This window comes from Orycteropus afer, unplaced genomic scaffold (assembly GCF_000298275.1).
Source record: "Orycteropus afer afer isolate SDZICR_OR568_19922 unplaced genomic scaffold, OryAfe1.0 scaffold00123, whole genome shotgun sequence".
Classification (NCBI taxonomy): Eukaryota; Metazoa; Chordata; class Mammalia; order Tubulidentata; family Orycteropodidae; genus Orycteropus; species Orycteropus afer.
This window is the reverse complement of record NW_006921710.1, coordinates 2,212,452-2,227,101: the sequence shown is the minus strand read 5'-3', so window position 1 is coordinate 2,227,101 and position 14,650 is coordinate 2,212,452. Positions and strand designations below refer to the sequence as shown.

General features: G+C 47.2%; 1 protein-coding gene and 1 non-coding gene across 2 annotated transcripts in view; both read left to right on the top strand.

Annotated features, from left to right (window-relative positions):
- PRRC2B (proline rich coiled-coil 2B) overlaps positions 1-6,903 on the top strand; it is a 68,164-nt gene extending 61,261 nt beyond the window's left edge. Inside the window, exons 28-31 of the mRNA XM_007944214.2 lie at positions 2,054-2,230; positions 3,000-3,091; positions 5,347-5,428; positions 6,769-6,903. Of these exons, the coding sequence (XP_007942405.1) occupies positions 2,054-2,230; positions 3,000-3,091; positions 5,347-5,428; positions 6,769-6,903 (486 nt within the window). The remainder of the gene's footprint in view (positions 1-2,053; positions 2,231-2,999; positions 3,092-5,346; positions 5,429-6,768) is intronic.
- Positions 1,138-1,223, top strand: LOC122150335. Its single transcript, XR_006163612.1, has one exon. It is a non-coding gene; the product is annotated as a small nucleolar RNA SNORD62 (small nucleolar RNA).
- Positions 6,904-14,650: the final 7,747 nt, after the last annotated feature.

The window sequence follows — 14,650 nt, the reverse complement described above, 5'->3', positions numbered from 1 at the left end:
GCTTTGATCCCCTGGGACCTACAAACCATCTTATCATGCCTCACCCCCTTGTGGCCTTACTTCTTTCCTTCTCCCATCAGCTTATCCATCAGAGCCCACTTTGCATTCACCTAACAAATCTGCCACCCTGACCTCCCAGCCCCAACACTCCATCTCCTGCCAGAACATGCTAGGGCCACTAGGGATGAGTCAGCCAGCCTTATGTAGGAGGCCAGGGTCCGTTTACATGGCAGGTACGGCCTTTCTGTCTACTCTGGACTTTACTCCAGCTCTTCTCCCTGTACTTCCTGGCTGTCTTGATATGTTACTCTCTTGGTGTGGGGAGTTCTCTTGACTACATTGCATACCAACCCCATCATTTCCTTGAAAGTTGTTTTTTTCTTTTTTTAAGGACATCAATAGATTCCACGTTACTAAATCTGATGATTAGTTCTTAATACTCCTTCTTCTGTACCATCAACAGCATCTGACCCAGCAGTCACTCCTCCCACCTTGAGTCTTGTTCAGGGACATTTCGCTGGTTTCCCTCCCTGAAATCCCTCCTCCTCAGTCTTCTCTGCTGTTTCACATCAGCTCCCTAGTCTCTAATGGTTCGTGTGCCCTGAGCTCAGTCTTTGGGCCTCTTTTGGGTCACCTTATTTCTTCCTTTGACTATAAGTACCACGTGTGTTCCAGCTGCTCTCACATTTATGTTTCCAGCCCAGATACGTTTCTTAAACTTGAATCTTAAGTTTAACTGACTACTCAGTATCTATGCTTTGATGTCTGTTGCATCTCAAACTTAATAGGTCCAAAACTTGGTTTTCACCCCTGGTCGTTCTGCTTGTCCAGTCCATGTCCGTCATCTTTGGCTCTCTACTTTCCCCCACACTCCCATCTGGTTCTTAGAAAATCCTGTCAGCTCCACTTAAAATACATTCAGAATCTAACCGTTTCTTGTCACCTCCATTCCACCAGCCTATCCAAGCTACTATGGGAGATTGTCTGCTTTTGGGCCCCCATGGTCTGTTCTCAGCACAGCAGCTAGGATGTTCCCTTTAAAACATAAGTCAGGTCATGCCACACAGGGCTCTGAAAATGGTAGCATTGTCTTCTTAGTCTCTCATCCTGTTGAAGCTCAGGAGGAGCCGCCACAAGTCTCAATGATGTCATTCCAATAGATCCTTCTGACCCTCCATTATGGACTCAGTAGCAGGGAGATGAAGAGGAAAGTGACTGAGAGACCGAGGCAGCCTTCACCTGTCAGGAGTTGCCCGACCCACCTCCCTCTTCTCTTACCTGTTGTGTTCTGTACTTAAGATGTGGTTCTTCGGGCCCTGCAGTCACCTCTGGTTCTGTGACAGCCTGTTTCAAAGGGATTCCTCAGGCTGTAGTTTGAACCCAATCCTAGAATCTTGTTTCCTAACACCATTCAATTTTTTTTTTTTAAAAAAAAAGAGAGTTCTGCATTCCTGTGTGCTATGAGGGATGCAAAGTTAAACTTTCTAGATACAGCTTTCATCTTCTAGGACTTAGCTTTGCCATTGCTTCCTAAGGAGCCTTCCTGGCCTCTCCTAACTCTTCTTTCCCTAGCCCCAAAACACTCACTTGCTTCACACTCTGAGCATCCTGTAGCTATATCTAGCATGTCATACACTGGCATTATTATTGCCCTGCTGCTTCCCCAACACACTTCAGTCAGTAAACATCTGTTAGAGGAAGGCAGGAAGGCTAAAGATACAGCTCTTTGCAGACTCATAAAGACACCGCTTACATTATTATTAATTCTTTAATGTGTGGTGCATACTATGTGGAACCAGTTTTGCCTTGCAGTGTTCTCAGCAATAAAGATGATCCCTGCCATTGCTGGTACAGTCCTGGGCAGTAACAGAAGTACAGAACCTCCACTGGTGTGCAAGGGTCTTGCTTGCTAGCTTTCTTTTCTAAATAAGAATCTGAACCTACTTATTTAAAAATAAGAATGTGGCAGCTTAGAGATGCATTTGTAAGTGGTGGTTTGTGGCTTTCTCCCCAACATCCATTCCTCCTCGTGACTATCCCTGTCATCCAGCAGTTGACAATGCCGCTGCCTGGCTCCCAGCTGCCTCTGCCTCGGTATGGGTCTGGTCAGCAGCCACTGATCCTGCCACAATCCATTCAGCTGCCCCAAGGGCCCAGCCTCTCTGTTGGAGCCCCAAGAAGAGTTCTTCCACCTGGGTCCCAGCCTTCAGTCCTTAACACCAGCAGAGAGGTAAAGATAACTCCATCTTGGTGTGGCTCTGGGAAAGGGTCCTTACCTTACCAAGCCTTTCTAATGCATCAGCACATTCCAATTCTAAACTGCTAGGGACCACTGGTGGAAATGGTCAATGGTCTGGGATGCCAAGTTCCACCGACTCTTGCTTTCCTACCTGTTGTGGAGTCCTCTCAGAATCCCAGGCACCGAGCACTCCTTGGTGTATGTGTAAGATGGTAGTGGAAGTAAGCTCATGCTTACTTGTGTGTGAGACTGCCTCATAGAAGGGGAGCTACATGCAGTTGCTGCCCTAGGGTCAGTCTGGCCAAGGGCTCCAGGAGCTGAGCAACCTTCTGTGGAGCCCATTTTAGATACAGGCTCAAGAAGCTGATGAGTTTGATCTAGGAATGAGGTCCAGGAATCGGCCTTCTTCCTAATGTCCTAGGAGATTCTGCTCTGGACGACCTCTGGGGTAGACAGGTAAACCTTAGCAGGATGGCCGTTTTGGTCAGTCCCTTCTAGTTGTGCACAGTTAGTTCTCCCCTGCCCCATTTCAAAGAAAAAAGAACAAGCATGTGATGGGTTCCTGCTTCTAAGAAGCAAAGCCCTCTTTTGAGCCTGAGTTTGGGGAGGGAGGCAGAGGGCAGTGCAGATTCCTTTTGAAGATGCCTCTCTGTAGATATTCTCATGGGCACTCATTTGCTTTGCCCAGTGTGGCTCAGTGAGGACCAGGCTGTCTTCAGGGCCATCGAATGACAATTTATTGCTTCTTGGTCTCCTGTAGTCCTCTCAGATGGAGATGAAGGGCTTCCACTTTGCCGACAATAAACAGAACGTTCCTTCTGGAGGCTCCGTACCATCACCACAGACCTACAGGTAAAGAAATGCCCTGGGACTTGGCTACTGAATATAGTGAGCCTATGCTGTAGAACTGACTCGGTTCATATAAATTAGGTGGGACCCAGGAAGTGGTAGAAGGGCTTTGATGCCTGGTCCCCTTTGAGGCTGATATGAGTCACTAGAAAGCTTTACTGATGGGACACACTCTTGTGTTAATTACCATGGGAAAGTCAGGAATGGGGAGAGTAGCTTCTGTTTTGTTTTTTATCACCAGAATAAAATGCCCTGGATTAGGGGAGTTTTCTGGGAAGGTAGGAAGTAGAATGGCTGTTTTAACTGACATCAGGACCAAACTTGACTACTTATGGCTTTCTCGCCAGATTTTTAAAAAAAAAAAAAAAAAGATCCACTGGCCAGTGAATGAGGAACATCCCCACCAGGGAGGAGAATGACTTTTCCCAGGGAGTCAGGGAGTCTCACTTCACCTGACCTGGGCCACCCCCACCCCCATCCCTTGCTGGGAGACTTTTTACTGCTGGACTTGTGGCGCCATTCTTTAAACAGCATCAGTGGCAAGGATGCTCTTTTGGCTACCTCTGTGTCTCTCTTAGGTGACTGTCCCTTAATGTGGTTCAGAAGTGGCTTTGTTGAACCATGGCAAAGAACCCCTCGTTCTGCTGTTTCTTTCACCCATAGGAATGTGTTGGGACGGGAAGGTCATGTGCTCTGGTTTGGGGCCCAAGAGCGAGGTGGTACAGTCGACTCTTGTTATATGTGGGAGGTGCCTGGGAGCTACCTCCTGTTTTTGAAATGAGTGAAACACAGATCTGACCTGCAGTGCCTATAATAGGTTAGTGCTGTAGCTCCAGGGCTCCAGGAAGCTGCTACATCCCTTGAGCACTCTCAAATCTACTCTCCTTTGCCTGTGAACTGTTCTTGCTATGGTCACTCCGCCCCATTATTAGAATGTCAGGACTGAGTCCACCTCCATTCCACACTTCCAACTTCATTTGCAGAAAGTGGGGCTTTTGTGACGTTTCCACCACTTCATTTCTGTTGTTTTTATTTCTACTCTCTTGGTTCGATTGATGGATTGATTGATTGATTGATTGATTGATTTTTGTTGTTGTTTTCCACCTGTATTTTTCACATAGGCCAAACAACAGAATTACATGAAAAAGGCATTTAGACAACAGTGGCAGTGTGGGACAATGAATACAATTTGGAAGAAAGAAGGAAGCTCCTTGTGCCTCGAGTATGAACAGATGCCGTAGTTCCCCTGCTGCCAGCAGCAGACTCTTAACAGCATCTGAGTATAGAGCCTTCCCCAGCAAGGCAAAATCCAGCCAATGGAAGCGCACATAACAAGAGTCGCCTGTGTTCATTTCGTGTAGGAGAGGCAGCAGCATACTCTGGAGAATATTTAGAAAATATAAACCTTAATTAGTAGCCTTTATTTTGTTGGTGTTTTTTAGGGGAGGCTTGGGAAATTGGCATATTTTTATAGAGCAGTGTTTGCTGAAGTTTCTAGAAGCAGGGCTTCAGAGACACACCCTGCAAAAAAAAAAAAAAGCATCCCTGGTCAAATTCTTGGGGAACACTTTGTCCAGTTGGCTGATTGGAGAGTAGCGGTCCTGCAGATGAGAGTCCTGTTTGATTTCATGTAAATAGCACTTCTCAAACCTTTATTCATGTAGCACCTAATTAGTATCTCCAGAAACTGTTGGGCAAGTGGAATACATTTAGAAGGTCATATAGATTTTTGTTCCCTTTGGTCTCCTTCCTACCCCCTCCTAAAAGTGAAAATTTTAAAAATACCCAGCACAATTCTGGTTTAGTATCAAGTTGTAGACCTTAGTCTGGGGCACTGCATCATGGTGGTCCAGACCATCAAAACCCTGGGAGACAGTGTCCGTCTGTCCATAGTAGAAGTCCAGGTAGAGATGGTCAGTGTCCGTCTGTCTGCAGTATGGCAGAGGTCCAGGTAGTGACAGTGAGTGTCTGTCCAGCTGTCCAGTAGAGTGCCTTGGCCTTTCCTCTCCCTTCACTGTGTCCCTTAAGCTCTGTTTGAAGTGCTGAGGTAGACAGTGTCTACCGCCCCTCTGCCCCTTCTGTATTCTTGACTTTCTCAGGTCTTTGTTTTCCATCCAAGAGGTCTATAGACTGTCCAGAGTGAGTGCCTCTGGCCAAAGGGGCCCACCCTTCCTTATGCCTCCTCCGCGTGCTAGGCTTTGATTCCATTTCTGTGGTGACACATTGTGTATTCTCACCCCTGCCTTTGGTTTTTTCAGGCCTAGCTCTGCTAGCCCCAGTGGGAAGCCCTCTGGATCAGCAGTTAACATGGGCTCTGTGCAGGGACACTACGTTCAACAGGTAGAAGATGGCTTTCCAAATCCTCCAGCCTGGAACACTTAGGCCCGTCTCCAAGCGCCAAAAGAGAAGGGGCTATCCAACCTATTTGAGTGCTCCTTTCTATAAAGAGAGACAAGCCCTAGTGGTTAGATCATGGAACCAGGAGCCGGGCTGTCCCTCTTGGTGAAGGCATTTCTTCTTTTGATGGGCGTCTGGATCCTTCCTTGTCCTGCAGAGAAGGGAGGATACTGATTCCTCTGAGGAGGTGACGCCAGAAGATGTACTACCCATAGCAATGTTGGGCTGAAAAGGCGCTCTGGGAGACTCGGTTAGGTCTGTGGGTTAGCTGTAGAAGCTGGGGTGCGTGTGTATGTGTGTGCGTGTGCACGCATGCGTGCTAGCTCTAGTAAGTGATGTGTCTTGTCTTTGTCTTAGCTGGGTGGGATAAAGTGTTTTATAATAAAAAGAATTTTTCAACATCTTTTCCTTCAGCCACTATTCTCTTCACTGCTACCCTAAACCGTAGCTGGGGTCTCAGAGCTCAGATACCTCAGGCATAGGTTTATTTTAATAAAGCAATGTTACTGGTTGGTGGAGGTGGAAGGTTGACTGGTCTCATTTCACTCCTCCATATTGGGTTCCCCTGGAGGGCGCTACTCAAATTTCAAGGGATTAGCTGCTGAAGATTTCTTCCAGAGTTCAAACGATTGTGTGAGGGGCAGAACTGTGGTTAATTCCTTTGACACACTGGGCTGTGCAGAACAGATTAATGCAACCCCAAATGGGAAACAAGAGGGCAAGCATGGGCCCTGGGAAACGTTTCTACAAAGTGGGTGTCATAGGAGTTGACTGAATAATAGTCAAAGATCTGGGAGAGTTAAGTCTACCTGGAAATACATCCTCCTCCCCACCCCCACACCCCAGTCCCCTCAGGATTGGTAGGGGTTTCTAAGAATGCAAATGATCTCCCAGGAAAGGCTGTTTTGCCTGTGGAGCCTGGGGTGCACTGATTTGAAAAGGTTCTCTCCGTTGGCCTTGGGACCAGAAATGCTTTAGTCCTGGGAAGCTACCGCTCCCCCTGCAAAGGCCAGTGGGCATCACTGAGTGCTTCCTGGGGGAGCTGGTGTCTTCCCACCTCTCTGAATCATTGCACTCAGACCCACTGGGAGAAACCAGAGCAGTCACATGCCAGTTTGACTTCCTAGGCAAGTTTCTAAGTCTGGTCCTTCAGCCAAAGGATGGATGGGCTTCTTAGAGGAGCTTTTTTTTCTCTGCAGAACAGGAAGGAGGTGGTAGGAGCTATGTAGCCAGTCAGGTGTTTCTGTGTTAGATTAACTTTTTCCCCACTCATCTGTCCAAAGGCAAAACAACGAATGGATGAAAAACCCAGCCTGGGATCTGTGAAGCTGCAAGAGGCACCTGCAGCTGCCTCCCCAGTGAAGCGGACTGGAGCAATCAAGCCTCGGGCAGTGAAGGTGGAGGAGAGCAAGGCCTGAAGGCGCTCGGCTGCTGCCACCACCTGGCCCCCGATGAAGACAGTGCTGCCACTCGGCTTCGACAGTGTCAGCCAAGTATCAACAGCCAGATACTTGGGAATCTCACCAGATCTACCATCTAACCACCTGGCTGGACAGAGAGAGGGGCGTCTCCCTTCTCTTCTCTACTCCTGAAAGCTCCGTTGTCCAACCAACTTGCACCCGTGGATATATGGCATTGACCTGCTTGCTTTAATATGAAACAAACAAAAAAGCAAACGACTCCTTCATTCTCATCTTCTCCTTTCTACCATGACTGTGGAGTGACTCAAGCCTTTTGTGCAGTGCAGATTAACCCCTTCCTTCCCATGCTTCCCCTCCTGTCCATCCTGCTCCTGGAAGCCAGGGCGCTTCCTCAGCAGTGCTGCCCATCTTGCCCCTCCCCCAGCGTCCGTCTGACCAGGCGCAGTGGTTTGGCAGCAGGCTCATTTTAGTTTGAGGCTTTTTGTTTTTAAAAGCAGCTACTGTTTTTATGAAAGGGAAAGGGAAAGAAAACAGAATCACAAGCTATGTCTGTATCGTTGAACGTTCATACGTTCTCTGCCATCCTCTCCCTTAACACATCTTCTGTCTTCAGTGGTCTTCTTTAACCCCTCTCCTGTTAATTTGATACATCACTGCAATACCTTAAGAGATAAAGCTTAAGAATGCATCCCCTCCCTGCCTGTTTAACCTTTTGTTAAGTTGAGGTTATTGGCAGAAAGAACTGGAGGTTATTAAGGCACCTATCATGAACGTTTTTTGACACTCACCTACATGCTTTCGAAGCAGTGGTGTGAGCAAAGCAGAAAGGAAGTTGATGTCTCGGTTGGGTTCCCACCCCTAGTTCAGTGGCCCCAGAGGGCTCATGGGCAGCCCAGGGAAGCTGATGATGTTTTTAGCATAAGAATTACAAATGGGTTTTGTCCTGGACTCTACTAAGAGCAGTTGATACACTGACCCCAGGGCCCCAGAGATGAAGCAGGAGATGCAGAATCCCTGGTGATTTCTCCATTTTACCAGGATGAGCGTTGACAGTGCCTACGGGCCCTATACCTGCTTTGGGGTCTTTGTACCACCCAGTCCCTTGGGGACTGCTGTGTTGTCATGCTCACTTCCTTGACTCTTTCCTTCCTGAGTCTGCTTCTTTGTCCTGTGTCCTCCCGTCTCCACCTGTCACACATCTATGTAGTGACAGGAGTACCTGGGCATTTTTTTGGTTGAGACTACAGCACAGGTGTGTGGTCTGCGAGGCTGCTGGGAACTTTTCTCCTTTTCTTTGCTTCCAGCAGAAGACCCAGGCTAGTCAAAGGGATCTGGACTGGGCAGCAGGTGTCCATCTCATGGCTCTGTACAGACAGCTGGGCAGGTCCAAAGCGAGTGGTCACAGACTGGCCATAGATCAAAAGCAGCCTGAGAGCCTCCAAACAAAAGACAGCATCTTAAATCTGCAGTTGCCCATAGCAAAATTTGTGTGAGCCATTTTGTGGGGCCCCCCCTTTTTTTTTTAAAATAAGAAACAGAAGGAAATTGTTCTGAATTCTGTTATCCCCAGGAAAAGGGAGGGGAAATTTCAAGTTTCTCAGCTGCTCTTCAGAGTAACTGACCAGCCATCTACCTTCAGGAGTTGCTGCATGTTTCCCACTGGTGGTTCCAAAGAAGACCTGACTCAGAGAAAATGCAGGAGAAGGGCTGGGATGAGGAGCTCAGTGTCACTAGGCATGTGGCAGCCACTTGGCCTCTGGGTTTGAAGCACCACATCTGTGCTGTGGCACCCACTTTCCTTCGCTCCCTGTTCCCACTGAGCACAGAGAAAGCAGCTTCTTAGGAACTAGTACAGTAACTTTGCTGCTCTTTACTGTTGTAAGGAAGTCCAGAAGAGAATGGTAATGTCGCTCATCCTGGGTACTGTCTAGGGAAGGGGCAGTTTGATTGAAAGATGCTTTACTGCTTCTTCTATAGCTTTCAGTAATTCTCCTTCTCACCTCCACCCCTAGCCTTCCCTTTTCACCTCCAGATCTTTGTTTTGTTTTGTTTCCTTTGCCTCCTGAGTGTTGACTCATGCTTCCGTATCAAAGGGCTGCTCGTTTGGCATTACCAGCACTCACCTCCCAGGGGCTCATCTGCTCTTCCTTCTGTTGCCTGTGCCCATGGTGAGCCCTGCCCTGCCACGCTCATTGCCGCCCCAACCCTGCCAGCATTGCCAAGCTGCCCCTGGATTCGGCTGGGTCTGCTGAAGCCACACAGATTCATCTCTGCCTGCACACTTTATAATACGTCCAAACCCACTGCCACCACATTCTGGTGCCCATTACCCATCAAAGAAAAAGATTTTCTCTCTCATTTGAAATTCAACAGAACAGTCCTGGATGCTGTTACAAACTCGAGCTGTACACGTCAGGTGGCACCTGCCATCAGAATGACAGTGTGTCTTGTTTGAGAAAAAATAAAAAGGCCGCCTGTTCTCCAGCCCTTTTCTCTTACCCTATAATTCTCTCCCTCCTCTCTTCCCCAAATAAAAACAAACAAAAACACTAGAATTTATTTATATGTATTGATGTTGTAGGTCTAGGTGAAAAAAAAAAAAAAAAAAAAAGTAAATGTTTCACTGCTCTATTTATATATAATGTCTGAATTCTGTGCAGGAAAGGCCAAGATTTGCATGTGAAGTTCAGTGCGTTCACCACCTCCATGTGACTTAAGCTGCGGTCTCCCCACTAAGATACAGATTTTCAGTTAGATTTTGTAGGGGCCGGAGGGCAGGCCTCCAGGCCTCCCCAACACCCCACCCCCTTCCTTGGTCTGATGAAATGCCGTTTTTAGTGCAGAGATGTTTTAAGGTGCAATATCTCTCCCTTTCATGTGGTTTTAGAGCTAAGCTCAAGGTGATAGCAATTGGGTCTTTATTTTTATTTTAAACCCCCATCCGCAGAGACTTCTGCCAGGAGGCCATGGGGCCTTGGGAGTAAGTGGTGATGACCAGCACTTCACTATTCTGCAACTGAGACATGGGAGGCTCCTTTTGTGTGTGAAAATCGCCCTCCTTCCTGATGCTGGCACCTTTGCCCTGGCCACGGGGGTTGCCGTCTCTGGGCAGCCAGCAGTCTGGCAGCAATGCATGTCCACGGTTACCTATGTGATCCATTGAAATTCCAGAGTGTAGGGTTGTGTATTTGAAGGGTGCCATCCACCCACTGAAGACTCCTGCTAGCTGCATGTGGTTGGGCTTTCTTTAGTGTTGCTTCCCCTTTCCTTTTCCCACGATTATTCTAAAACTTGGAATTAAGTTTCTGGCTATAGGCTAAGGGGAAAGGAAGGGGTGACTAGTACACGTTCAGGAAAAGTTGGTTCAGTTCCAGCACTGACTGTTCCAGCCACTTCTAGGGATATTGGAGGGATATGTCACTAAATACAGGCATCCGTTCTCACCAGCAATGCCTCTTGCACTTCTGGATCTGCCTTCTGGATGGTTAATGATGAAGTTGAGTGGTGCTCAGAGCCAAGGAGACTGTTGAGAACCAGCCCGCTGAGGCAGTGTGTGGCAACTCTAGTAGAGCCCCCCTCCCTGCTGTTTGGTTCCCTCTCCACCAAATAGTTGCATGTGGCCTCTCAAATCTGTTTTGTCCCTTTTTACTTTTGCAGAGCAAGCCTGGGTTAAAGGGTCTGTTGGAAATGGCCTTTGACCACCAAGGACACTAGAATGGTTGTGCTTTGTTGTGTTCTGTGGTGAATGGGAAAACAGACATCTCAAAAGCCAGCTCTCCTCCGAATGTGAGGCAGGCCTAGGACGAATAGATCCTCCAGGACGGGAGTGGCTCCAATGGTGGAGACACAGCCAAGCTCTGCAAACCTCACTGTGACCCCGCTGTGCCGCCCAGCAGAGCCACCAACATGTACTTGGCTACAGTGGTCTTCCAGGCACATCAGACCCACCGCTCACCCATTCCTCCACCTGTGCTTGGTGGCCACGAAGGTAGTAGCAGTGTCCCCAGCACCCTGTCTTCAGCATGTTACGAAGCCTTGGAGTGGAAATTTCTACTAAGGCTCTGTGTGGATGACTTCTTCCATTGTTTAAAGGGGATTCTGTACTCTAAGCTTTTAACCTCACGCCTTGCATAGTAAAAAGGGTTTGGGGTTTTTTTGTTTTGTTCTTGAGAGGGTTTTTTGTTTTGTTTGTTTCCTTTTGTTGTTTATTTTGGCCTTTCCTCTCTTTGTCTTCTCATGTAGACCAGATATTTGAAAGGGCAGACGATGGCTAAAAGTGTAATGTGCATCTTGTTTATACATTATTATTATTTTTTTTTTTTTTTGGAAACTTTCACCTTGGATGGAAAATTGAATCATGGATTCTCCAGGCCAGTAGTGGCACTCACCCTTCGCCCTTTTGCCCAGGTTCAATACCTATTGTTTCTCCTTTCAAATATGTGATTGTACTAGCTCTTTCCATATGAAAGAATTCTCCTTATTTAAATAAAAAAAAAGTTTAAAAAAATAAAATGGAACATTTCTCAGGTTGTGTGTCCCTAGTTTCTCAGTCATTTGACTGGAGAGACTGGCGGATGGAAGTGTCTGGGTCTGCAGATAGTTTACATGGAAATCGGGGAAGAAGGACTTGGCTGAAAGGTCCCTGGGTGGTGCAAACGTTTGGCTCTCAACTACTAAAGATTGGTGGTTCGAACCAGCGATGCCATGGAAAAAAGGCCCGAGGAGCTGCTTCTGTAAAGATGGCAGCCAAGAAAACCCTGTGGAGTGGTTCTGCCTTATAACGTGGGGGCACCATGAGTCAGAATTGAAAGCAATAGGTTTGTGTTGGGTTGGTTCGGACTGTTAACTGAACTCGATGTCCAGGGGAGAGAAGGGATTGAACCCCATGGGTGAGGTGTGATTTTAAAATGCATTAGTATCCATCACCCCCTGCCAAGTGACCAGTAAGTAACCCTGCTGTCGTCACATTCCAGTAGGTAGCAAGGCAACTGATGACAAGGATGACTTGGAATTCTTTGTAAAATGGGCTTGTCTGAAAATTTCTCTGGTTTGAGCCGGTGTAGTTACATTAGCAAAGAAGCTAGAAACAAACTGGTTCGGTACTCACCCACCACCCTCTCCCAGGGGTCAGGAGATGAGTGCTCGGTTTCGCGTATGTTGATGCTTCGAGTGTGCCTCTTGCTGGAAGCAGCAGAGGATATACTGCACTTTGGAGTCGGGAAGAGAGGTGGTGTAATTTAAAACAAGCAGAAAGTGGGAGGATGCTAGCACGGTTAAGATGACAGTGATGCCTCGCTGTATCAAGGTTCAGACATACTAACTTCATCTATGACATAGTAAAAATACAGTCGTCAAGATGGAAATGGTCTGAGCCGTGAGTCAGCCCTGGGTCGGTCTGACTCCGGAATCAATACTCTTTAATTGCTCAACTATATCCTGCTTCTCCTGTCTGTGTTATGTCAATTCTCTGATAAAAATCTAGATTTACTGAGTCAAAACTAAACTACTCCGCTTTCAATGTCCTACCTAATATTTCCTCTGCACACCTAGCCAGTCTCATTCTCTGCTAATCCCTATTCAATTTAGATCAGGTTTCATCTGTGCACCAGATCTGCCATGTTCATTACTAAGTTTTAGGCTTCACTTGCCTAGAGTGAATAAAGCTTAGCCATCCTTAAAAAGCCATCTCAAGATCCATGTCCTGAAGTTTTCCCCGATCTCCTGATCCTCTGAAGACCCACAGAATTTATCATCTGTAGCACACATTGTTATTTATTTATTTTAAAAGTTTTCAGGAGCTTGGATTTGGGGTCAGGCAGTAGTTCTGTTCTGCCGTCTCCTAGTTGTGTGACTGGAAAAGACATTCCACCACTCGGAATCATAATTTCCCTAACTGTAAAACATGGATTCTCACAGTATCTATCTCATGGCATAGTAAGGATTCAGAAAGGTCATGGGTAGTGTTTAGGATTGCACCTAGCACCAGGCATGCATGCAGGAACTTATAAATTATCTCCAATTAAGTACAACCCTGTTCCCGTGAGGAGCCGTGGTCCCTCCAATTGCTCCTGAATGCCTTGGCTATGAGGGAGAGTCAGAGATTTGACACGGGCAGCGCTCAGCTGTGACAGCCATCCCGTTCCACAGTTCACTGACTTCAGGAGTGTGTGTGGCAGTGAGGGAGTCCAGGCCTGAAGTTGAGTGCCCGGTAGGATGTGGGATCCAAATTCCCAAGCATGCACTTACTGCCTAAGAAGACACAGAAGGCTGACAGCCCACTGCTTCCTGCCAAATACACACTAGAAGAGCAACAGCACATGCCTCCTAGGGTCCAGGGATCCCTCTCCTGCCACTGGTGACCTCAGTTGCAGTTCAGAGCCCCAGGCCCAGGGGAGCCCCTGGCCTCTTCCCATGCTGTATGACCTGGGAGGAGTCATGAGGGGTGACCATGGTGAATGAAAACTAAACTTCACTACAACCCTAAATGGTTATAGAGGGTATCCAGTGCTAGTCTGTGGGAAAGCAAGCTTTACAAACCATAGCTGTAATTCAAGTTATTACATCTACAGTCTCTTCCTTGTCCATGTGTATTAACACAATAGATTAGGGGAGTGGGAAGGGGGTGCAATCTGGGGAGAAGATTGATCCATCAGCTGGGTTGTGTTCATATCAGCTAATAGCCTCGGATCCCAACCATCGCAGTGAAAAACTGGGAAGAATACGTTCATTTAATAAAAGTTCTTGTGTCCGGCTTTAGAAGCAGCTGGTGAGTCTGATGAACACCAGGAAGGTGGGGCAGCTAGCCTGCGAGGAAGGAGTGATGATCCTGCCAAGTGTGACCTGCTGGTGTGACATTCAGGGGATGCCCAGAAGTTGAGCTGACCCAGCTGGAGAGCCTTGGAAGCCGCTGCACGTGGGTGAGGCAGCTCAGGATGTGGCCCTCCATCGGGCATCTGGTGCGGTCTCAGAGGCGCACTCACTAAGTTTATTTTGAATGCCCCTACCTCTGGCCCGATCGATCTTCATCCATTTCAAGAAGTGGCATATGATCTAGAACCAATGGTAATGAAGGAAGAAGTCAAAGCTGCAATGAAAGAACTGGCGAAGAACAAGGCTCCGGGAATTGATGGCATACCAATTGAGATATTTCAACAAACAGATGCCCCATTGGAGGCACTCACTCAGTTATGCCAAGAGATTTGGAGGACAGCTACCTGGCCAACTGACTGCAAGAGATCCATATTTGTGCCCATTCCAAAGAAAGGTGATCCCACAGAATGTAGAAATTATAGAACAATATCATTAATATCACATGTAAGTAAGATATTACTGAAGATAATTCAGAAACGTTTGCAGCAGTATATTGACAGAGAACTTCCAGAGGTTCGAGCCGGATTCAGAAGAGGACGTGGAACAAGGGATATCATAGCTGTTGTCAGATGGATCTTGGCTCAAGGCAAAGAATACCAGAAAGATGTTTACTTGTGTTTTATTGACTATGCAAAGGCATTTGATTGTGTGGATCATGACAAATTATGGATAACATTGAGAAGAATGGGAATTCCCGAGCACTTGATTGTACTCATGAGGAATCTGTACCTTGACCAGGAGGCTGTCATTCGAACAGAACAAGGGGACACTACATGGTTTAAAATCAAGAAGGGAGTGCGTCAGGGTTGTATTCTGTCTCTACACTTGTTCAGTCTATATGCTGAGCAAATAATCCGAGAAGCTGGACTATATG